This window comes from Rana temporaria, chromosome 4, assembly GCF_905171775.1.
Source record: "Rana temporaria chromosome 4, aRanTem1.1, whole genome shotgun sequence".
NCBI lineage: Eukaryota > Metazoa > Chordata > Amphibia > Anura > Ranidae > Rana > Rana temporaria.
In genome coordinates this window covers 272,873,189-272,898,796 of record NC_053492.1, presented here as the reverse complement: position 1 = coordinate 272,898,796, position 25,608 = coordinate 272,873,189, and the positions used below count along the sequence as shown (strand labels likewise).

The 25,608-nt window shown below is 44.2% G+C and overlaps 1 protein-coding gene across 2 annotated transcripts in view; it reads left to right on the top strand.

The window, feature by feature from the left end:
• ROS1 (ROS proto-oncogene 1, receptor tyrosine kinase) overlaps positions 1-25,608 on the top strand; it is a 192,350-nt gene that overhangs the window by 29,521 nt on the left and 137,221 nt on the right. For both annotated transcript variants that reach the window (XM_040350299.1, XM_040350297.1), the window contains exons 6-10: positions 7,559-7,635; positions 15,135-15,251; positions 17,663-17,847; positions 22,298-22,395; positions 24,858-25,381. In XM_040350299.1, coding sequence (XP_040206233.1) covers positions 7,559-7,635; positions 15,135-15,251; positions 17,663-17,847; positions 22,298-22,395; positions 24,858-25,381 — 1,001 coding nt within the window. The remainder of the gene's footprint in view (positions 1-7,558; positions 7,636-15,134; positions 15,252-17,662; positions 17,848-22,297; positions 22,396-24,857; positions 25,382-25,608) is intronic.

Sequence of the window (25,608 nt, the reverse complement as noted above, 5' to 3'; positions counted from 1 at the left end):
AGTCAATTACACCTGTCGGATCTTAGGGCTATCTATGCGTAACTGATTCTATGAATCAGCCGCATAGTTAGGACGGGCGGATCACTGAGATACGACGGCGTATCAGGAGATACGCCGTCGTATCTCTTTTGTGAATCTGGCCCTTAGTGTCTAAGTTCCTCCTGGAAGACATTTCCTTTCACTTCCTGTCCTGATAACATAGTGTTGCAGGGACTGGAAGTGATGGAAAAATCGTCTAATAGGGTCACAGAAGATAACAGAACCACATCACTTTTAGTAAAGTGGGGGTAGGTTAGAACTGTGAAATATGTTATTGTTGTCTGTGTCTTTCTATCCCTGTGACCTCTGTAATGTGTGCCTAACCAATGTTTTTCACGCATATACATGACAAACAAACGGCCTCCTTCTACTCAAGTGTAAACATAGCCTTATGCCAATGCACTAGCTCTTATTTTTCATATTATCCAAAAAGCAAAAACGTTTTGACCGAAGTCAAGCTTGAATTAATACAGTTACAATGCAGGCAATATTTATAACCATAGATGGACGAGAACCAAATGGATATGTGCTTACCTAACCTTCCTGAATGGTTTTATTCAGTATAAAGCGAAGGCTTTCAAGTGAGAAATACTTCCAGCAGAAAAAAAAACAACTATAAATCAAGTTTATATACAGTTTAAATAAATTGTGAAGGTTATTCTGTGATTCATTAAAATGTTCTTTTATCACAATCCTCATTAAATCCTTAGACATAGAGACAAATTAAATGAAACATTTTCAATTGAATATTTAAATGAACAATTATTTAAATACAATACCATAAATGTCTGATCATAAATATGTGCTAATTTAAAGCTGAACTCCATGCAGATTAAAAAAAAAAAAAAAAAAACAGTAAATGAGTTTATTACAAAAAATATAAATAAAATGCAAATAATATAAATACCTGCATTTGACTTGGTTTAGCCTCTTATAATACAAGTACATCAGCACTCTGGGAGTGTCCAACTTCTTCACTGTGCACAGGCCAGGGTGAGGAGGGGTGATCAGGTTATTTTGTTTTAACTACCACAGAGATTCTAGATCACCAGCTTGGCTGCACTGTCTGGCTGGGCCGTTTAATTCTCAAGACTGGATATACACAAATATGAAGGCAGGTCAGACAACTCCCACATTTAAGTTGTGTATTAAGCGGCCCTACCTGCACAGGGCTTAAAGGAAACCTCTCAGGAGAGTACCATGAAAATTACTAACCTCTTCTTTTAAAAAATGCAAGTCGTCTGGTTTTAATACTGATCGTCTTTAACTTTAAATCCGTTATCTGGGTCAAGCTTGATCAGTATACTTGCTCAAAAGTTGGTGATTCAGAAAAGAAAGAATAATCAGCAAAATAACCAGGCAATACGAATTTTCTGAAGAAGGCCAGCAGTCGGATTTTTCAAGCGAAGGTTGCTAACATTTTCTCATCCATTTTTTCATCCAGAACAGGGATGAGCTTGGGTTCAGTCAGAACCTGTAAGTGAGTTGTATTGCTGGCCCATTGAGCCAAATGGGCAGGAAAGCTTGGGACCTCATTGACCAAATATGGCCACATATTGGGAAAATGACATGTAGCCATATTAGGTCAATGATGTCATCACCATCTTTGCCCCTTTGCTACATACAACTGTGGGGCCTCCCGCCCACAGTTCATTGGGTCGGTGGGAATACGATCCTGTGACAGCTTTTAGGGTTTGGACTGAGTTCAGATATGAACCCAGCTCATACCTAATCCAGACATAGATGTAGCATATCAATCCATGTCACTTACATTTTTTGGTAATCTAGTGATTTAGGACACCTTTTTCTTACCTGCTTCCTGTTGCATATAGGAGTAACAAAATGCTGATGTTTTTACTGATCTGAAATTAGATGTATTGTTGTCTATGGGACAATGCACAGAGTATAGATCAGTAATACAGTATTAAGAGCAGTAAAACAAAAATAGAACATTTTTCTATTGAGTGCAGTACCGGTAATTTACTTTTTATTGCACATTGATGTCATAAGTATAAATGAGAATAATACAATACTGGCAATGAAGGAAATGCTTACACACCTTTACTCACCTATACTCAACATTAATCAGTTCTTTACACACGGGCCCAGATTCACGTAGATCGGCGTATCTTTGTGCGGGCGCAACATATCCTATTTACGTTACGCCTCTGCAACTTAGACGGGCAAGTGCAGTATTCTCAAAGCACTTGCTCCGTAAGTTGCGGCGGCGTAGCGTAAATAGGTCGGCGTAAGCCCGCCTAATTCAAATGTGGAACAGGGGGGCGTGTTTTATGTAAATAACTTGTGACCCGACGTGATTGACGTTTTTCACAAATGGCGCATGCGCCGTCCGTGGAATATCCCAGTGTGCATTGCTCCAAAGTACGCTGCAAGGACGTATTGGTTTCGACGTGAACGTAAATTACGTCCAGCCCCATTCACGGACGACTTACGCAAACGACGTCCATACTTAACATTGGTATGCCGCATGTACGCCTCATATAGCAGGGGTAACTTTACGCCGGAAAAAACGCCTAACGTAAACGGCGTATCTGTACTGCGTCGGCCGGGTGTACGTTTGTGAATTCGCGTATCTAGCTGATTTACATATTTCTAGGCGTAAATCAGCGTACACGCCCCTAGCGGTTAGCGTAAATATGCAGTTAAGATCCGACGGCGTAAGAGACTTACGCCGGTCGGATCTAATACAAATCTATGCATAACTGATTCTAAGAATCAGGCGCATAGATACGACCGCTCAGACTCAGAGATACGACGGCGTATCTGGGGATACGTCGTCGTATCTCCTTTGAGAATCTGGGCCACAGTTTTTGGTCCCTTGCACATGGGCATCACAAGTGATGCAGCAAACTTTTAAAAAGGAAGTTATTCAGTGCAACCTTAAATTGACACCACCACCATACATGTGAGGCCCTCTCTAAATTCTGGCCACCGTGGTGGAGTGCTGGTATGTGCTATTCACAGGATATGGAATTGAATAGAAAATTTGGGTAATTTTGGAAAAATCTTGCTGCAGGTGAACTTGCACTTTAAATGTGGTAAGCAATACAGAAAAAATACACATTCCTCTTGTTTTTGGTTACTCTGCTGCATTCAAAGCGGAACTAAACCCTCCTAACCTTTACAATAAAGGAAGCTGACATCTTGGCCTCTGCTTGATAGGCAGTTGCCATGGTGTACATATGATCAGTTATGACACCAGCCATTTGATTGCTTGACATTTCAGTTTAGAACTCTAGCAACTGTGACAGGTATTCATGGCCATGGATGTAACTGTTTTGAGAATCAGTTAAACTGACAAAGCTTTCTTTAAAGCGAAATATGTAGGTTGTTTGGGCTTTCAGTTCATTTGATGAGTTTTTGGGTTGTGGGTATACATGGCTTTAGTGGGGGTTAAGCACTTCGGTTTGATGAGAGACGAATGGTGGTCATTAGAGAGGGCGTATTATCTACAACAAGGTAGCCATTGTAGTACCACCAATATAGATTGGCTGGAGTAGAGCTGCAGATTGGATAATACAGATAGAACTAATGATACAATTATCTAAGCTGAGCAGTAGAACTGTTGAAAGGTATTTATTTTGAACAGCTTATAGGCATCTGTCATGATATCTTTCTTTTTGACAGGTAGGGTATTAAAGAAGCCGCCTGCAGCTAGACAGTTGCAGCAAAGCCAGCAGATCACGTAGTTCTACTATACAGCCAGAGAGATCCTGATCAGATTAGAAGCAGGGAAGATATTTGCAGTATTAAAGACCCATGGTTAGATAGTGACCACCGTGGTAATCTCTCATCTTTCCTTTTTTTTGAGGTGCCCCCTTTAAGTAAAAACATGATACATTCTTTCACACAGTTTTTCAATATTTAATTTGTGAACTAATAAAAGTTAGGTTTTAAGACCAGTTGGTGTGGTGGGATATGCACTCTCATGTTGTAGCTTAAATATAAACTTGCTAGAGTATGCCTGTGACCTTATCACTCCACTTGTTTAGACAGAAATGAAGGTGGACAATTAGACTGTTTTTCGTAAGTGGACAGAGCTCAGAAATCTGTAAACTACCAGTAATTATTAGGTTGTTTCACAATGCTTGGCTCAGAGTTTAAGAGCAATTTCAGACAAGTAAAAATAAATTAGTGAGCTATTAATTCTTTCTAACTAGGAAATATTGCAACTGAGTTAAAGATAGAATTCACTGGAATTGTGTGTAAACCACATTGGCTAGATTTCAGAGATATATACATACATCCCAACATTTTCAGATTGGAATAAAGGGCACATACTAAAAAATGTATGTAGGCATGCCCCCTGCCATCCCCCCTTAAAGGAGAATTAACCAAAAGAAGGTTAATTAAATCCACTAGGGCTTTTTTTTTACCACTACTATTCCTTTATATTGGCTTTTAAAATGAACAAATTTACAAATTTAGAAATTGGATGATAGGTTTAGCACTGGGAAACACTTTTTGAAAGATAAAAAGTACATTTTATATACGTATCAGACCAAAATGAGGGACAAATGTGGGGGAAAGAGGGACATTGTTCCAAATCAGGGACAGTCCCTCGAAATCAGGGACATTTGGGAAATATGTATATAGTGGTTGTGTCACAAGCTCAGCTAGAAAAGGAGAGCGTGCATTGCACATGCGTGCAGTTTATGCGGCCTAAAGTTGACGTTACTGAGCTCAGTTGGAGCGGGGAGAGCAGGCATTGCACAGGACTGTAGTTTTAACAGCCCAGAGTAGCTGCTATGTGGTGCAGAATTGTAATGTTTAACAGGACCTGCAGACCACAGGACAGAGGGGGAAGAAGGGCTAGTGGTTTTTGTGGGAGAACATGCACCATTTAAAACAGGAGGCATGTTGGTAAGTACTATTCACAGAATATGGAATTGCATAGGGGGATTTATGAAAAACCTTGCAGAAGGTGAACTTACACTTTAAAGGAGAAGTAGGGTCAAAGCTCTTTTAACCCTACTTCTGGTGGTCACAGAAGTGTACTTTGTTCTGCAATTCTGTGACCCATTTTCATCTGACATCACAGGGACAGCTCAGGCTCTGGATTGATCCCAAATTTGCATTCGGGATGCACCAAGATGCCTGGATTGGCATCTCTCAGTGCCACACTGAGTGCTGGAGGGACAAAGCAAAGAGACTGTGACTGTCTGCTCAGTGAAGACTGAGAACAGAGCAATCAACAGTCTTTGATCACTCAGTTCTCGGTCTAGAGACGGCAGGGGACATCTGCAGCTGGGATTGGTGTTGCAGCCATCTAGAGGAGTATGATTGCTTGTTTTTATAGATTCCTAAACTTCTTTTTAAGAGAGAAGTGTGGGAATAAAAAATAACATACATCCATACTCACCTAAATGGCTGCAGCATTGATCCAATGCTGTACATGTCCACTACCAACTCTACACTGAGAACTAAGCAATCAAATACTGCAGATTGCTCAGCTCTCAGGTTTGCTCTGAGTACACAGCAGTGACTACCAGTGATCTGCCCCTCCAATGCTCACTGGAGCACTGGGCTCTGGAACTGCATGCTGAGATGTTACGCCAGCTGCTGGTCAGTCATCTGGGTGGAACTTGACATTATTGTCAGGATCCCTGCAGAGCCTCAACCGACTCCTTGGCTTCACATCATTGCTCTGTGGTTCCTCGTGTTCCCTGTGTCATTACAGGACACAAATTTTTCAAACAGTAGGGCACAACAAGTACACAGTCCATGTAGGTATGTAAGGCTAATCATACACTGTACAATCTTCTTTAGATCTACCATCAACTACATAGTGCAAGGGCCTGCCTGATTTATTATATATTGAGTACAATGTTTATGTTTGTCCTCCATATTACATAATTATGCAAAATCCCAAGTCTATTGTACAGAGACTGTACAGTGTATGGCCAGCTTAAGGCAAGGAACCTTGGGAGAGTGTTCTAGGTACTTAATTAAAATGATTACAGAAAGCACAAATGCTTAGTGGTTGAAACCCCTGCCCTGCAGCTGTGGGTCTTGGTTTGAGTGTTGGCCAGGAAATTAACTGCTTGGAGTGTGCATGTTTCCCTGTCCTTGGTTAGGCTTACTTCCCACACTCCAAAGACGTGCTTGTAGGCAAGTAATGGTTAACGCTGCCCTTAGTTAAGTGTGTTTGTTTACTTGGATTTTTCTTGGCAAGTTTTCTCTAGGGCACTCTCTGCCTAGCTCAGTTCTGGTCTGGCCTGTTCTGTCTTACTAAGGGGGCCCATACTTGTCGCCATTGCCGGTGTCTGTTTTTTTGGTGCCATGCCGATGTCAGAGTTTGATGCCATCCATGGACTTGTTCCTCTGCTATCTGTATGTGTCACGTCTGACAAGTTTTCCTGACACCAAGGAAAGAGGAAAAAGCTGAGGGGAAGGATCTTCAGCACACAGCCTGTGATTGGCAGTCTCATCTCTGTTCCTGTGTGAAGGGGGTCTGTTCCTTCCCACCAAGTAGCACTCACTAAGCTTTGCAGAGTGTAATTTCAGGTCCCCACTCCCTTTTTAGACAAGGTGCATAAATTCGACAAGAGGAGACTTCATATACACAAGTACGACTTATGTAAGAGGATTTGCGTAATCTCTGTGTAACACCTAAGGCCAGTCACTTCACTGGGTATAGGGTTTACAACCACTTTAACTTTGTCTTTCTTAGCCCCATCCTCTGTTAGTGCAATCTGGCCACACCTACAATTTGGGGCAGCGCACTGCAGACACCTCTTTATTGTTTTAGATCTTTTTTTTTATTGGGTGTAAAAAAAAAAAATTCAATAAAAATAATTGTCCCTGGGTTCCAGATATGCCAGGTTTGCCACTGCCTTCTTGCTCTGTGATGCTGGCACTTGCAAAGTATGGGTAGATTTTTAAAACTTAGGCCTCGTACACACGATAGTTTTCGGTCATGTGTATGTTTTTCGTTGTGGATCTCCACGAGAAAAAAAGAGAACATGTTCTCTTATTTCTCGTCGGGAGTCTCAATTTCCTCATCGTGTTTGTCGTCGGGCTGGTTTACGATGAGAAACAAGTTCGTGTGTATGCTTAGAAACCCGCGCATGCTCAGAATAAAGTATGAAAGTAGCGTTCGTAATGGTGATAGCACATTTGTCACGCTGTAACAGACTGAAAAGCGCGAATCGTCTCTCACCAAACGTTTACTAACACGCAGTAACATGAGATTAGCAAAAGCAGCCCCAAGGGTTGTGCCAGTGGAATCGAACTTCCCCTTTATAGTGCCGTCGTACGTGTTGTACGTCACCGTGTTTGAGAATGACGAGATTTTGTCTTGACAGTGTGTATGCAAAGAAAGCTTGACAAGATTCTCGACAAGCCTGACAAGAACCTCGTCGAGGAAAACGATGTTTCATTTACGACGAGATTCTCGGTCGTGTGTACGAGGCCTCACTTGCTATTGCAATGAATGTTGCAAAATGTATATATACTGCTTTGATTTAATATTTATGTTCTGCTAATATTTTTGTAGATTTTTCATCACTGCTGTAAATGAGCAAGGAGAAGGACCTGCAGCAGAGGCTAATATTACTACCGCAGGACTACCAGGTACAAAATACAATTGCATGAAATGTAGAAATTATGGCCCAGATTCTCAAAAAAGCGCCTATCTTTAGGCGAGCGTAGCGTATCTCAGATACACTACGCCGCCGTAACTTAGAGCGGCAGGTCCCGTATTCAGAAACATCTTCCGCTCTAAGTTACGGCGGCGTAGTGTATCTGATACGGCGTAAGCCCGCCTAATTCAAACTAGGCTGGTAGGGGGCGTGTTGTATGTAAATGTTGTGTGACCCCACGTTAATGACGCTTTTATCGCATGGCGCATGCGCGCACATGCTCAGCATCACGTCAAATTTTTTAACTAAATTACGCCCGCTCAATGCCTAGTCGACGTGAACGTAACTTACGTCCAGCCCCATTCATGCTCCGGTCAACTAACCAAAACCTTCTCCAAATCCCCAACACCCACTACAAATCTAAGGGAGAACGCAGATTTGCAGTCCAAGGACCTCGACTTTGGAATGCTCTACCCACGACCGTTCGCATGGAAGAAAACCATTGGTCTTTTAGGAAAAAAATAAAGACCCACCTCTTCTGAAGGATCAGTACGACAATGGATGCAAAGTGCCTTGAGGCGATTCGGTTCGCATTTGTTAGCACTATACAAGTTACTCACTCACTCATCAGTGTTCCATCAGTGCAGTTTCATCAGTTTTCCATCAGTGTGGCCTCATCGGTGTAGCCTCATCGGTGTAGCCCCATCAGTGTCCCATCAGTGCAGCCACATCCGTGTCCCAACAGTGTAGCTCCATCAGTGCACCCCGATCAGTTACGCTACGCCGCCGCAACTTAGAGAGGCAAGTGCTGTATTCACTTGCGTCCTAAGTTACGGCGGCGTAGCGTAAATCGGCCTGCGTAAGCGCGCGTATATCAAAGTAGGCAGGTCGTGGGCGTGTTGTATTTAAATTAAGCTTGACCCCATGTAGATGCATGGCCGAACGAACGGCGCATGCTCAGTATCACGTCGTATTTACGCCCAAAGATACGCCGGCTCAACGTGAACGTATCCTACGCACAGCCCCATTCACGTATGACTTACGTAAATGATGTAAAAGGATACGCTTGTTTCCGACGTCCATACCTTGCATGGGCTGGGCCACCTAGAGACCAGCTTTAACTTTAACCGGCGTATGTCTTACGTAAACGGCGTAACTAATTGCGACGGGCGTACATACATGGGTGGTGTCCATGTGGTCCTAGAATTAGATTTCCGATTTCCGTGAAGGATAAGGAGTTCTGTTTTGGATTCATTGATCCATTGAGTTTGAGTGAGCTTTCAGTCATCCAATTATCGATCAGTGTAAGGCATTTTCCTAGTTCCTGACATTGGTGTTCTTTGTTGGTGATTCGAAAATAAAGTTGCGTGTCGTCAGCATAAAGTCTTGTACACACGATCAGTCCATCCGACGAGAACCGTCCGTCGGACCGTTCTCATCGGTTAACCGATGAAGCTGACTGATGGTCTGATGTGCCTACACACCATCAGTTAAAAAAACGATCGAGTCCAACGCGGTGACGTAAAACACAACGACTTGCAGAGAAAAATGAAGTTCAATGCTTCCAAGCATGCGTCGACTTGATTCTGAGCATGCACAGGTTTTGAACTGATGCTTTTGCGTACTAACCATCGGTTTTGACGTATCGGTTAGGCTTCCATCGGTTCAATTTTAAAGCAAGTTCTCTTTTTTTGGACCGAAGGACAACTGACCGATGGGGCCCACACACGGTCGGTTTGGACCGATGAAACTGAACTTCAGTCCGTTTTCATCGGTTTTATCCGATCGTGTGTACAGGGCCTAAGAGTGGTAGCGCAGGTCCTGTTTGCTGATAATTTGAAGGAGTGGGCGGATGTAGATGTTGAAGAGTACCGGGGAAAGGGGTGATCCTTGAGGGACTCCTCATGTAATGGTCCGTGTTTCTGACGTGAAGCCTCCTAGTTTCGCGGTCTGTGTTCGATTTTCTAGGAAAGACGCGAACCACGGTAGGGCCGAGTCTGAGACTCCGGCTACTTCTTTGAGTCGAGTGAGCAGGGTGTTGTGGTCTACCGTGTCAAAAGCTGCACTGAGGTCCAGTAGCACCAGAAGACATGATTCTCCATCATCTGCTGCTTCGAGAGCGTCACCCCATATCTTGAGGAGAGCCGTTTCTGTCCCGTGGCCTGGGCGAAAACCTGATTGAAGAGGATCTAGGAGTTTGTGGGTGTCCAGATGGGGTTGTAGTTGTTGTACTACTGCTTTCATGATTCCATGATCTTGAAGATGGTGTTCAGGCTCGTTACCGGTCTGCGATGGTTTGGGTCTTTAGGGTCGAGGTTGGGTTTCTTTAGGAGGGGTTTAATTATGCCTTGCTTGAGGGGAATCGGAAAAATCCCTTCCCTGAATGATTGGTTTATGATGTGCGTTATGGTGGGTGCCAGGATGTCGGTACATTCTTTCAAGAGTTTTGTGGAAATGGTGTCATTCGGAGATGTGTTGTCTCGGGGGCTTCTGATGATGTTTTTAGTTGGGTCGATAGTAATTGGGATCAGCGAAAAATTTGTCGATCGTGTACTATTTGTGTTGCTTGCTTCTTCTTGCTTGGTCTGAGTGGGGTTGGTTGTTTTTGTCTGATGAATTATTACGCGAATATTTTCGATTTTGTCAATAAAAAAATCAGATAGTTTGTTGCAGAATTCTTGGGTTTCACTTGTAGGGGGCTCTAAGCAGGTGGGGTTCATAGTCTGCGCGACCAGTTTGAAAAGATCCCGCGGATGGTTTAGGGCTTTTGAGATGGTGTTTGAGAAATGCTCTTTTTTTGCTTTGAGCCCTGGTTCACACTGGGTACGATTTGGAACGATTTGAGATGCGATTTGACATGTCAAATCGCATCTCAAATCGGCGGCATTTGCAGGCAATTGTCGGCAATGGCACTGTCCTAATCAGTGCGACGCCGCATCTGCGATTTCAAAAAGTAGTTCCTGTACTACTTTTTGCGATTTCGGGCCGCGATTTACATTAAATTGCGTCCGAAATCGCGGCAAATCGCGGCAAAATCGCGGATGCGAAATCGCGGATGCGAAATCGCGGTAAAATCGCGCATTTTACCGCGATTTTGAATTCGCAGCAGTGTGAACCTAGGCTTAAGATCGCTTTGTGGTAATTCTTGGTGAGGGCTTTGTAGTTTGTGTGGTTTTCTTTTGAAGGGTTTCTCCTTCAGGCTCCTTCCGCTCTTTTGTGTTCTTGTTTTAGTAGGTGTCGTTAACCAGCCCGAGTTGTTTTTCCGGATAAGAAATCTGCGTTTCGGAGCGACTGTGTCTGCTCTTTGTAGTGAAGCTTTGTTTAAGGCGTTGAGTGTTTGTTCCGTTGAGTGGTTAAGATTTGGTACTTCTATTTTGGTCGATAGAGTGGTTTTTAATAGTTCAGAGTGCAGTTTCTTCTGCGATCTTGCCCAGTGTATTATTGTTTGGAGTTTGGGTTTTTGGAGGATGGTGTTGGTGGTTAATATAAATTTGATGCCATGGTGGTCCGTCCAAGGTAAAGGCCTGTTGTCCAGATGTGTCTTTATCAGTTGCTGCAGGCCTAGTTATTCCAGTTGGTCGATGCAAGCGGTAGCGATGGGGTCCTGGGTTAAGTTAGCCCAGAGGTTGAAGTCCCCAAGTAGCACCAGGTTTTTGGATTTCAAGGTGTACGTCGAAATGAATTCGGTGAAGGGTGTGAGGAGATGTGTCTTAGGTCCCGGAGGTCTGTAATGTAGTAGTATGTGGACTGTTTCCTCTGGTGTAGTTTTAAGTTGCAGGGTGAGTTTTTCCATAAAAGGCAATGTGTTCTGTAGAGTTGGTTTGATGAGCGAGAGGTGGGATTTGTAGATCACTGCTAGGCCTCCTCCTCTTTGTCCTGATCTATGCTCGGTTAGGATGCAATAGTTCTCAGGCACCAATTCTGTTAGGATGGTGTTACAGTCCGGTCTTAGCCAACTTTCTGTGATAAAGAGGCAATCTGTGTTGTGTTGGACGATGAAGTCGTGGATTTCCTGTCTGTGCTTGACTGCAGATCTTGTGTTGATCAGGGCGCATGATAAGTGTCGTAGTTGCGGCGGTACCTTCCTGTTTTTTGTGGTTGATTGACGGTTGATTCTAAATAGTTGTTCTTTCCGTAGTGTTTTTTGCGTGGAGGTTAGTAGCGTTGAGGCAAAGTTCCTTAGGCTGCGGAGGGTGTTTGCTGAGTACTCGATGATGAGCATGGTGGTAGGGGGCTGATGGTGATGTGATGATACGTTGATCCTGCCGATGCAGCGATAATAAAGATGATGATAGGGAGATGATGCTCCTGGAGGTTCGGCTGCTACTCGAATAATAAATGCTGATGAAGGGTGGGAGATATGGGTCAGAGGAGGAGCGCACAGATGAGGCTGCACTGATGGAACACTAATGAGGCTGCACTGATGGAACACTGATGGGGCTGCACTGATGGAACAGTGAAGGGGCAACACTGATGGAGCTGCACTAATGGGCAGTAATAGGTGGCCACACCGGCTGTCCAGGAAGTAGCGGCTCTTGTGCTGCTCAGACTCGACTCGGAGCCGCAGTTGTAGACTGTCCAGGAGTCAACTGGAGCCGAGAACCCCCTGTGAGGTGGTGGCTGGTTTGGGGCCATTTCTGCTGTAGGTTGTCTCCCCAGACAGCTTGATGTAGCACCAAAGCCAGCGGGAGGGAGCAGAGAGACACACAGGGGACACTTCCTGCCAGGGACTCCATCCCGTCCCTGTCAGCTCTGCTCTTCCTCTGACCCATACCTCCCACCCTTCACCCCAGCATCAGTAAACACTCGGCACACCTGCCAGCTGCCCAGCAATGTTGCGCCTGCCTGCACCCCCCATGCTAGCCGCCGCAGGCTGCATTTTCTACTCGCCACGGTGACCTGTAGACTTGGATTTGTCGAACCCTGTCCAAAACGTAAGTACTACTTTTAAGGTGAACTCTGTATGCACCAAATGCCTTTGCGAACCCAGATAAAAGTAGTGGTGACATCATCACTGTGCCGTACATGCCCATTGCAGAGAGTGGGGCTGTGGGAGGGACCCAAAAAGTCCCACCCACTACAGGCTGCCTGTAGAAAAACACAGCAGGGGGTGGAGACCAGACCCGTCACCCTGCACAAGTCGAGAGAGCAGCAGTGATTGGTCTTTATTACAGAAAGCTCCTTCACAGAGGAAATATTCCACACCAGATTACTGCACAGATCTGGGAAAAAAATACACCAAGATTCAAGTAAGAATACACAAGACTCTTGTATTTAGACTATAATTGCTTATCCTGGAGTTTAGCTTTTGGATAAAAAAAATAAATACATTTTGAAAAGAGAAAAAAAAGTATAACATAAGAGAATGCTTGTATCATCCAGTGTGTATCATCCACACTGGTGTGCCGTGAAGAGTCCCCAGGTGTGCCGCGGCAAAATGACCCCAAATATTGTAACACTACTGCTGGCCATTTTTCTTTACAGCGGTGCTGGTCCGCTGTGGAAAACTTACTTCCCGGCACTCGGGAAGCTGTGCTGGCTATGCGGGCCTCCCGATCGCTTCTTGCCAACCGAATACGTCATCGGTTGCTATGGGAGGGTCGGACGCACGCACTGCTTCTGTGACGTGAGAGCCGCGAGTACCGTCCTGAACTCTGCCTGGCTCGCTTTTCCCTGAGGGGGGAGAAGAAAGAGTAGAGCCACTGTGACCGACACTGCTCCCCTTCCCGCAGACATGGCCACCCGCTCAGAGAGGGAGAAGGCCCTGAAGCTGAATGAGCAGCACCAGGCCATCCTGTCTCGTATGGTGAGGGAGGAGGACAAAAAGTACTGCGCTGACTGCAAGGCCAAGGGTAAGGTGGTGAGGGGGGGCTCTGCTATGAATAACCAGCTGTCAGTCACCCCACATCCTCCATTCATGGCTACAGCACTCTGGATCTGATTGGTTGTTGTGCAGCTCTGACAGTTCTTCTTTCAGTGTATGTGTGCATGTGTACACATGTCTGTTAGTGTGTGTGTGACAAAAGTAGTTCTGATGGTACAGGAATAGGGCGGTCGGGATTAAAAGTAACATACATACAGACAGATGCGCATGCACACAAACAGACACACGTACAAACACACACACTGTGTGTGTTTGTACGTGTGTCTGTTTGTGTGCGTGCGCATCTGTCTGTATGTATGTTACTTTTAATCCTGACCCCCCTATTCCTGTACCATCAGAACTACTTTTGTAGGGCTTGTTCGAGATGGCAGCAAGGACTGCTGCTCCTCTAAAAAAGCAATTTGTGTTCATATCGCTTTTCAGGTGCATTTGTCAGCCAGTAAAGAGGCATATCTTGCCTCCTCACCACCTGTTTTAAGCCCGTAAATGCAATGTACACAGTTGCGGGGTAGTTGCAGTGCAGCCCCAATCACCCTGGGTATACCTCCAGCTGCAGCCACAGCATGTTTACACCCCCAGCTGTTGCCTCTGCAGCTAAAGGGGCAAAAGTTGGGGGTGGTAAAAACAGCTCAACCATGTGGTTTTACTGCCCCTCCAGCCTGACATGTGAACAAGCTCTTGGTTCTGTGTGGATGCGTGCTGCGTGTAGGGCAGCCCATTCATTTCCCTACCCGCAGTAATGCGGGGAAAGAAGTCCCCGACCCTTTTTTTTTTATTGTGCCACAACAAAAGCAACCCATGTTTACCAATGGATGGGGCACCATTAAGAATTATTGGCACCCCTAAAGAGCAGAGGCTGCAATGTGGGGCACAGTGAGGCTGCAATGGGGGACAAAGTGAGGCTGCAATGGTGGGCACAGTGAGGCTACATTGATGAGCACAGGTGAGGCTGTCTGTGTGTCAAGAACGAGTGCGATTTTGCGCGTGTTCCGCAACACACAGCGACGTGAACCAAGTCTTGGACAGGGGTGCCTCAAGACTGAAAATACTTTTCAAGAGCGCCCCGACTGGAAAAAGGCTGAGAAACACTGATCTGGACAGTAGTACTATATGCACAAGCTGAAACATTATTTTTGTTTTCATCATTTTGCTACTTTTGCATCAGGTGAATATTTTAAAACTATTATTATTTCCTATGAAATGATAGAAAATGTTCTAGTCACAGAATCTACATTGAGATGACCAATCATGCGGTAAACAAGGTGTACGAAAATAAATGTCCTTTTATATTCTTTGTGCAGCTTAGCTGTGGGCATTGATCACTCATCACAAAGCAGTTTTATTTGTTTTCAATACATGCCTATCAAAGCTACCATATAAAGCAAACCAAGATAACAAATCTTACAAATCCCTTGGAAATAAAAGTACACATACTGTAGAGTAGTCATGGCAACACGAGTACACGGATGATGCTCCATGGGATTGTTCAATACATTCTGTGGTCTAGTATTCAAAAGAACCTGTTTTAGCGTTGTAGATGCATCTGTGCTTTGGGTTGCAAGACCAATAACATTGACATTTTTAATCTCCTTATCTCATTGGTTTAGATCCAGATAAGTCACAGTGGCTTTTTCTGTCTAGAAACAACACTCTCAAAAAGAGGGATAATCTGGAGGAATTTCTGCATGAAGCTCAGTGTCTTACAGCACCAGGCAAAATCAGCAGTAAGTGCGGCTTATCTTTTCTGATACTAGACTATGGTTATAAGCCAGCTGGTACTATGTACGAAATAAAGGTACAAAGCAAGGTGAACTGGCTGTATGTATTAAGCATTTGTTGACATTGACCACATAATAACTGACTTGTGTGGACATTGACTATGAATATATCCTGTACCATAAAAGTTAGGCATGTCTTAAAGTAAGCCTGTCATGAGGGAAACACATAGGCTGCCATGCTGACATCCCCTTAAAATGACTGCAACTATTAAATCTCTAACCAAGAACAAGTGTCAGTAATGTAATAAATTCTTCCTTTACACTGACTTTATTTTGTTGCAGATCAGAGGCTCAGAATACTGATGGCAGAGGCCCAGCATAGCAGCCTGGCAACTAACATTTTTCAAATAAATGAGCATTGACAGCTTCCATACTTCTCTCAGTACAGGTTCCCTTTAAGCCCCATACACATGGGCCCAATATCAACCAGTTCAAAAGAAACGGCCCGACATTCGGCCCATGTGTACATTAGCCTGTCTGACAGAAGTCGGCTGAGCGGCTGTCTTCTGTTGAACGGGCATGCTGGAAAACCAGCATCCAATCAGCATTCAATCAGTGATGGGAGCCAACGGCTGCTAGCGTTGACCGGTGTACTCTGATGGGAGAATAGTCCCCCTGCCAGAACACAAAAGCTGGGGAGATCGCTGTAATAACATTGGATAGTTAGTACAGCGAACTCCTCTTTTTTTTTTTTTATTCAGCCGGCTGGGTTGAACAAAAAAAATAAAATAAACTTACAGTATCAGGCATTAGGCCTCCTTCTCATTTGAAAATAAGGCCAGTAGCGATAACATGCAGGAGACCCAGCAGGGGTTTGCAAGGTTCAGCTGTGGGCGGCAAACCCTATTGAAAGCAATGGGAGGCTGACAGTTCCCACAGCCATTCATGGCTGCTTGCATTTACTTGCTATCTGCAATTGATCAGGCCCTGGACTTTGAAAGTCAGCAAAGTGAGGGGATATCATAACCCCTGCTGAACTGTCAATGACGACTCAATGTGCTGGTAGCGCGCAGTGAGAACACTCTTAGCACAGATACCTCGACAGTCCATGGATGAATATGTGTAGTGTGTGGGTGTTAAAGCCCAACCTAGTCGACATTACACATATGCATTACGTGCGCGGCAAGAGGTTAGACAGTTGTCAAAAAACAGTTTTACGCATTTTACAAAGATTTCCCTTCACCTCCTGATCCTCTTGAACCCTACCTGCCCTTAAAGGGGTTGTAAAGGTTTGTTTTATATTTTCTAAATAGGTTCCTTTAAGCTAGTGCATTGTTGGTTCACTTACCTTTCCCTTCGATTTCCCTTCTAAATGTTCTTTCTTTGTCTGAATTTCTCACTTCCTGTTTCTTCTCAGTAAGCTTGTCCCCATCATCTGGCTGGGGGTTAGTCAGCCAGAACAGCTTACTGAGGAGGCACAGGAAGTGAGAAATTCAGATAAAGAAAAAAACATTTTGAAGGGAAATCGAAGGAAAAGGTAAGTGAACCAACAATGCACTAGCTTACAGGAACCTATTTAGAAAATAAAAAAACAAAATCACATTAAATATTAAAGTTGAGAATCGGGGGGGGGGGGGGGTTCTGCTATCAGAACTGACATCTTACATTAAAGTGAGAAGGCGGGGGCGCTGACTTCTTACCTCTTCTCCCATGCAGCCAGCGAGTTGAGAAGCGGGGTGAATGGCCAAAAATTGCCTCTTGTAATTTGGGGGTCCCTCTGCAGCTTTGCGGGGCCCTAAGCGGCTTGCATAGTGAGCCAATAGGGTGGATTGGCCCTGCCTGGCATATCTCTCTAAGAAACAAGGGTCTGAATTAGCACACTGGGGTCTGTGAAACATCAATACAACCTTTACAACCCCTTTAATCTATCCATTATTATACAGTATATGTGCTCCAACTCAGGAGACTCTCAGAATTATAAAGTTAGGGCTGCAGTACACTGCAGAACCTGCTAATAAGTCCATTCCATGAGCTCTTCATCCATAGCTACTTCCAGCACCTTCTTCTTTGCGCACCTGTTGGCACCTCTACTTGAGGAGCTATGGGACACTACAGGCTCCAACTAAAGTATGATCAGACATGTGACTTACTATCAACTGTGCCTTTTTAATCAAGAAAAATTGAATTTTGAAAAATTATGTAATGATGACATATTTATGTTCAGGGACGAATCTTCAAAACCTGAACCTGTCCCCATAAATTCAGAATATGTAGGAATTAAATTATTTACAGAGGCATAAGGCACATATTACATAGAAAAAAAAGTAGAGCGACTGCTGGGCATTGGGATAGCGTTGTTGATCTTTAACTTGTAATTTTCTTTTAACAGACAAAACTATTTTGTTTTGTATTTCTAGGTGTTTCTGCTAATGTCTATGACCAAGTGGTCTACTTTTCAGAGAAAAATCATATTTGGATGAAAGGAACTGCAAACATGTCAGATTATTCTGATTTTGGCACTATCTATACTGGTTCTGAAAGCATAACTTCACTATGTGTAGATTGGTTATTTCATAAGATCTATTTCGTTATGGACAGTCAGGTATGAACTATTTCATGTATGTCTGATTAAGGTGATCATAAACATGCAAATAAGGTGAGTCAAGTCAACAGCTGAACAGCTGAACCTTTACTTATTGGCCGTATCCTGAATGCTACACAGCTAAATGTATTGAAATGTCTGTATAGACAATGCCTATGTTTGCCATAGATGCATTGTTTTCATTATTTTGCCTGATTCTATGGCCGCGTACACACCATCGGACCAAACCGAGGAAAACGGACCGAGGTTCAGTTTCATCGGTCCAAACCGACCGTGTGTACGGCCCATCGGTCTGTTGTCCTTTGGACAAAAATGAGAGAACTTGCTTTAAAATTGAACCGATGGACGGCTGACCATCGGTCCAAACCGACGGTTAGTACACAAAAGCATCGGTTCAAAACCCGCGCATGCTCAGAATCAAGTCGATGCATGCTTGGAAGCATTGAACATTGAACATTTTCAGCACGTCGTGTGTTTTACGTCACCGCGTTCTGACCCCGGTCGGTTTTTGAACTGATGGTGTGTACACACATCAGACCATCAGTCTGCTTCAGCGGTGAACCAATGAAAACGGTCCGTCGGACCATTCTCATCGGATGGACCGGTCGTGTGTACGCGGCCTATGACTTTGGTATCACTCATAAACTGACTCTCTAGTAGAGACTGTTTCATGTTTGAAGCCCTCTGTATAATGTGACAATTCCCACGTTATGTATGCAGGGCTGTTTCACAAAATGCAGGGACTAGTATGAACATTGACCGTGGGTAATTAACATATTGTTCAGTAATAACTGTCAGCATTTAGTCAAAGAAGACTAACAAAAATGAATACTTCAAATGGCCTTATCAGCTCACTCTTAAAGCCACATTCAGCCCCACTGTATGAGACTCTGGTGTTTACCGAGACTCTCAAGGTCACTTAGAGCCCAGGGCGAACATTCCAAACTGCTCCCCCCCCCCCAAGATTTATTAGCATTATGTGTCAGAAAAAATACCCCCTCCCACCATTAACTGCATTATTATCCCTTAAGCATAAATTCCCCCTCTTCCCAGTACAAATCGCCCCCCCGCTGAAGTCCCCCCTCACAGTACAAATCCTTGTCCCCTCCATCCCCCATATCCCCCCAGCACAAATGCCTCCACCCCAAAAAAATCTCTCCTCTAGCACAAATTCTCCACCCCTCAAATTTCCCCTCTGAGAGCACATTCCCCCCCCCCCTCCAAATCCCCCTTTTAGCACAAATATTCCCCTTGTTAGCACAGTCTCATACACCGAGGCTAAATGTCTAGTGTTTTTGAAGCCTAAAGCTGACCTCTGTCCAAAGACAAATTTTGGCAATTTTCACTGTAAAAATAACAAACACTAATGTTTAATAGTCTTACTTTTATTTTTCCAGTTCCGTCTGAAGTACACAAATCACAGTGGGTCTCTCCCTCTGCAGCTCATCCATTCTAAAAAGGTCTTGCATTCTTTTGAATAAATGCAAGGCATTCTGTGATTTGTTGGAGGTGTAGATCAGTGGTCTCCAAACTGCGGCCCTGGGGCCAAATGTTGCCCTCTGGCTTGCCTCCATCAGCAACAGTGGGGCATAGTTCCTGCCATTGGCACCAATAATAGGACACTATTCCTCCCACTGATATCAACGACTGGGGAATATTCCTCCCACAGACACCTCCCAGTGATACCAATAATGGGGCACTATTTCTCCCAATGATACCAACGATAGAGCATTATTGACCCCCCTAATACCAATGATGGGGCATTAGTAGCTCTCACTGAGGCTAGGACATTTTCTTTTCCCACTGGCCACAGTCTGGCCCCTCTGAAGCTTGAAGAACAGTAAACTGGCTCTTTTTTTTATAAAGTACCACTGATTTAGATAAATGTCACAATCTCCCCATACAATCACAGAATGTCTTTCATTCATCGAAAAGAATGCAAGATGTTTTCGGACTGGATGAGCTGCAGAGAGAGTGACCCACTGATCTGTGCACTTCAGTGTGAGTGTTCACCATTGGACATTTGGAGCTAACTGTACTGTATGGGGCTAAGGGATGAAGGCAAGAATATTACACAGAGGTGGCCACACATTGCAAGCACTTCATTACTGTTCATTTATTTATACAGTGTAAATGGTAAAAATGTGGTTTTGCCTGGAGTTCAGCTTAGGAAAGACATCTTAAATGCTGTGTAAATAAACATTTACAAATGATACTTGAAAATAGTCTGAAAATAATTTGAATTATTTTTAATATATTTAATATATGTTATAAATTATTTAAAAAATCTCAAAATGTTTACACACATTACAATCTGATTGTGCAATCTGCTTTGAATCTATCAAACAATATGTAGAGCAAGGGCCTAGCTGACCGAATAAAAATATATTGGATATTCTAGGTAGCTCCTCATATTTCATTGGTGAATCTAAAGGAGATGTTGTACCGTTAGATTGTAATATATGATGTTGCCCAACCTTCCATTAGAGTTATCTACATTAACAAATTAAACTAAATTTAACTAAGCTTTGATATTGGCCAAAAAACACTACTGGAAATATACTGTTCTGATAAAAAGTGAAGTGCGATTAGATGGGTCCCCAACTCATGGGACCATAAGACTTGCTTTTGAAAAATTTGAGGAAACAGCATAGAGTTTGAATCCTGAAACTCTTTCCCCAGGGTCCAAACCACCAGAAGGCATCTGAGGACCATGGACCATGCTTTGCTTTATGACAGGAACATTACTAGGCCACAGTGGTGGTGCGTCCATAGTGGGCGCAGGAGCACCGCTCCCACTCTCCTGCACCCCTCAATAAACAATAGCTAGATTCATGCATTGCATGAATCTATCTATTGTCACCACTGCTGCCCACTATTCAGGTGTCCGGCCTCTTGTTGAGTGCGGCCATCTGGGGGTGTCTTGGAAGTGCCTGATTAGATCCATAGGCTCTTTTAGGCTTCCTGATTCCAAATTGTTAAGCAGCCATTCTGGTTACCGGTCACCTGATTGGCTGAAGCGACAGGCGCTGTGACACAGCGTCACTGTGTCATAGCAGAAGACGGAAGAGGACGGAAGAAGGGAAAAGACATCGAGGACTCGGAGGACAGCTTTGACCGAGACAGGTAAGTAGCGGGAGGGGGGGTGGGGCTTGGGCACACTGCTGGCATTTGATGGGGCAAATCTGGCAGCACACTGGTGACATTTGATGTGGCAAACTGGCAGCACACTGGCGGCAATTCATGGGCAAACTGACAGCATTTGGGGCAAACTGGCAACACACTGGCAGCATTTGATGGGGCAAACTGGCAGCACACTGGCAGTATTTGATGGGGCAAACTGGCAGCACACTGGTGGCATTTGATGGGGCAACTGGCAGCACACTGGTGGCATTTGATGGGGCAAACGAGCAGCACACTGGCGGCAATTGATGGGGCAAACTGACAGCACACTGGTGGCAATGGATGGGCACACTGGCAGCAATTGATAGGGCACACTGGCAGCACACTGGCAGCAATTGATAGGCACCCAATATCAGCAATTTATGGGGCACACTGGCAACAATTGATGGTTACAGTAGCTGCGTTTGATGGCACAGTGGCTGCGTTTGATGTTTTTTTCTTCAGTTTGTTTGCGCCCCCCCCCAAAAAGATTTGAGCATCAGCCGCCACTGCTAGGCCATACGTTTGTGTCTGTGTTGTACCAAAAGATGCTGCATTTTAAAAGGATATTGTTAATAATAAACACACCTATAATAAACATACATAGTGCCTGCAGATCTATTACACAGTCCTGCAACACTGACTGTTCCTTCACAAATTCAGTAGAAAACAATCAGCTCTGCGAGGTTGTGTGATAGATCTGCAGCTGCTAGTAAACTAACTGCATCATGGAGCTATCTCATGGTTCAGTCTGGCTTCTTTTTGGCCAGCTTGATTGACGAAATACCATAACTACCTTGCAAGCGCATTGGGAGTTTGTTTCTGGCACTGAAGTGTGCCGAGAATATACACTGAGCTTCATATGAGCAGCTAAGTATACATTCTAGAGAAGATTACGAACATTCAAGTTAGTTGGTTTTAGTGAAGAAGAGACATAGGGGGCCAGATAAATGGCTCTGGGCACCTCTGTTTATTAGGTGCATATTGCACAGTGGCAGCGCACACTAGCCGAGCTGTCACTGTCACTTCTCCTCTACCCTGTAATTAGAAAGTGATCACCAAAAAAGAGAGAGAAGTGCAGGCAGCAGAGCAGCACAGAGCTGTCCATTGCCTGCTCATCAGACACTCAGCGGACAGAACCTGAAACCAGTCTTCCTCTGGTAAGTGTCTACACATAATCAATAGTTATTAAATTTTTTGACTTTACAGAAATGTGCACCAACATTGTTTTAGATACACTTTAATGCTGGTATATAAGTTACATTTAATTTCTTGTTCTTCCATCTAGATATATAGTTGTGATTTATTAAACTGCATAGCTGCTTATAAGATGCCATTACAAGAAGTTTTCAAGCCCAAGAAGATTGCAGTCGATCCATATAACGGGTATGCTTCGTTATCCTCTTTACAAATAAAACAAAATTGTCCTTCCCCTGTAAATTGAGCAGCTCATCAAGCAAAATGGTCATACGTGAATTTATTTCTCTCTCTCTCTCTGTCTGTATCTGTCTTTTTATCCTCCTTAGTGATTTTACTGAACGGTGATAGTTCACAGCTAATTTAGACTTTCAGATTACAAAAAAAAATCTCATACAGGAGCACAAGTCCAGTGTGTACAGAAAACGTTTAAAAAGCATTTGCAAAGCTTTCAACAAGCATCTTTAATGCAGCCTTATTTAAAGGGTAACTCCACTTTCAAAAAATAGCAAATAAAGAAGAAATATTATAGTGCATATGATTGCGACACTATTCGATTTGTAAAAGAATGTTATTAAAAAATTACCTTTCCTTTTAAATTTACAGTAAATGTAATTTTCTGAGAGAACATTGCAGTATGGCTACCTGGAGTTTTCTGTACGAAGAATGTGTACTGACCACTTCCCAAAAACATAATTTCATGCTTATGTGATAGGCTCACCAATTTCCCCAGAAGTCTGCCTAAGATACAAATCAGATTTCAGGCATTCCTTGCAACAAAAATGTCATTTTTTGAGAGATACTTTCAATAGGAACCCATCTAAAGGGATGCAGGCCCAGCAGATTTCCTCATTAATGCCCTGTAGATCAACACCTGACAGTTAATTATGAACCACTCCCATTAGACCCACAGAGGCATAGAGAAACACACAGGGATTTTTTTGCAGAATAACAAAAGGTAGGAATCTGCAACAAAGTTTGTTATAATCCTTGCAATGTACATAGATAACACCTTTTCTCAACAAAAGTGGCGTTACTCTTTAAAGACTTTAAATCTGAAGTTTAAGGCCCCTTTCACGCGGTCAGACCGTTCAGGTCCGCCTGTCAGTTTTGAAGGCGGACCTGAACAGCCGCTTCATGCAATCCTATGGAGCGTCGGATGTCAGCGGAGACATGCCCGCTGACATCCGACCCGTTCCGATCCGCCAAAATCAGACGGATGCCGATACGTCCCCATCCGTCCATGGCAGATCGGATCGGGTGAGATCTGATGAAAATGGACATGCTGTCCGTTTTCATCAGATCTCACCATAGGAATCAAGTCCCTCCCCGTTCAGTGAGCAGAGAGGGGCTTGTCATCCACCGGCTCAGCGGAGATCTACGGACAGATCTCCCGCTGAGCTGGCGGACTCCGTAGTGACGGAGTCCGCCTAGTGTGAAAGAGCGAAAGAGTCACTCCACTTTTGTTGAGAAAAAAACATTCCCCTCTGGGTGTTCATTATACATTTGCAAGGATTTTAGCAACATTTTTTTGCAGGTTCCTACCTTTTTGTTATTCTGAAGAAATCCCTGTGTGTTTGTCTGTGTCCATGTGGATCACTCATTCATCCCCCCTACCAGCCACGCACTTACCCCATCTAGCAGCTTTGGCTCCTCCTCTGTGGTGGCTTCACCCTGTGTCCCTGGCATCACAACAGCTTCCTCCATGGCAGCTTCCCTTCTTCTTCCCTTCGTGGCCAATAGGATCGCTTCGGGTAATCAGGTTTTAAGACCCGCTTCCCGATTAGCCGGGAGGAGAATCAGGAAGATAATAGTGAATATTAATTTCCGAGCTCACCCTTTTTTTAAGCCAATTGGAGCCTTTGGACCAGTGGCAGCTGGTGCTCCATTGGTTGGGGGGGCGGCAGACAGACATTACCACAGACATCCCCCCCACCCTTTGCTCCAGCCTGCCACCCCAAACTAACCCCCCCCCCCGTCGCTCGAGTCTGCCACCGCACACCATACCCACAACCCCCACTCTCTCCCCTGGTCATCGCCTCGCTCAACCTCTGGCCTCCCGTCAGCCCTGCACTTACCCCATGCAGATCATGGCTGCGGCGGCATCTCCCCCCCCTGTCTCCTCTGTGTTCTGGCCGTTGCTTCTCCTGACGGCCAATTGGATCCTCGGACTCCTGGCCAATGGGCCTCCAGCTCCAATCATGTGCTTAAAAAAAAAAGAAGAAAACCCCATTGGAATCCATGTTTTTGGCGCCCTGCATGTAGATTAGGGGCCACCGTGACAGGTTTCCTGGAGTTATTTCAGGGTTCGCAGGTGCCGGCGCTGTGATTGGCCAGAGCCACGATGATGTCACTCCTGCGCATGCACGCGGGTGCCGCCAGCCATGGCACAGCTACTGAAAAAATGGCACGAGCGAGTCCTTTCTTCAGTGCCCATGTGCTGATGATGTCGGCACATCCGTATTTAGTGAATATCTTGAAATCAGGACTAATTAGTAGATAGTGTTAGTTGATATATAAATACTGTGGGGAGTTGTATCTTTGCTAGCTATGTTTACATTATTATATAGGCTGACCCTAATAGAATCAAGTGAGTCTGTAAAGTTTAGCACTGAAATAATCACTAATATATATTTTTTATTTATTCATAGGTACTTATTCCTTCTTCTGGATGATGGTATTCACAGAATGGTCCTCCCTCATTCTCTACTTCATAGTAATATCACAGAGCATATTGTAAATAGCACTGACATCCTTGACTTCATGGTCAGTGTTCAGTCCAAGAGGCTGGTTTATCTGAATAGCTCTCGCCCAGGGATTTTCTACCTAGCGTCTGTTTTTCTGGATGGAAGTAATGATCATCTCTTTCGAAAAATAGAAGATACCTCAATTAAGGAAATTATAAGCTTCCTTTATTTCGACAACTCCTTGATGTTCACAGATGGAAGTGTTGTGTTTAAAGAGGAAGTATTTTCTGATAAATACTGGTACAATGAATATTTAGTATATTGTGACTTGGCTGCTCCACCATTAGCTGGATTTAATAACATGATTTTGTATGGAAAGTCATCTCAGCCTATTCCTCTGCCTGGCAGCCCTGAGCATGTGATGGTTGTGTTTGGACCTCAGTCTGCTGCAGTTCTATGGAAGCCACCAAAACTGACTGTTGGAGCCAGTAAGTTTAATATAAGGTTACAGATACAATGGGCCTAATGTATTAAAACCACCAAAACTGACTGTTGGGGCCAGTAAGTTCAATATAAGGTTACAGCCATAATGGGTCTAAGCCCCCATTCACATCTAGGCGTTTTTACGCCTGTAGTGCTACGCCGCTGCCGCCAGAGGGATGAGAACACATGTCCCTCTATGGAGATGGTTCACATCTCCACGCCGAACGCCGGA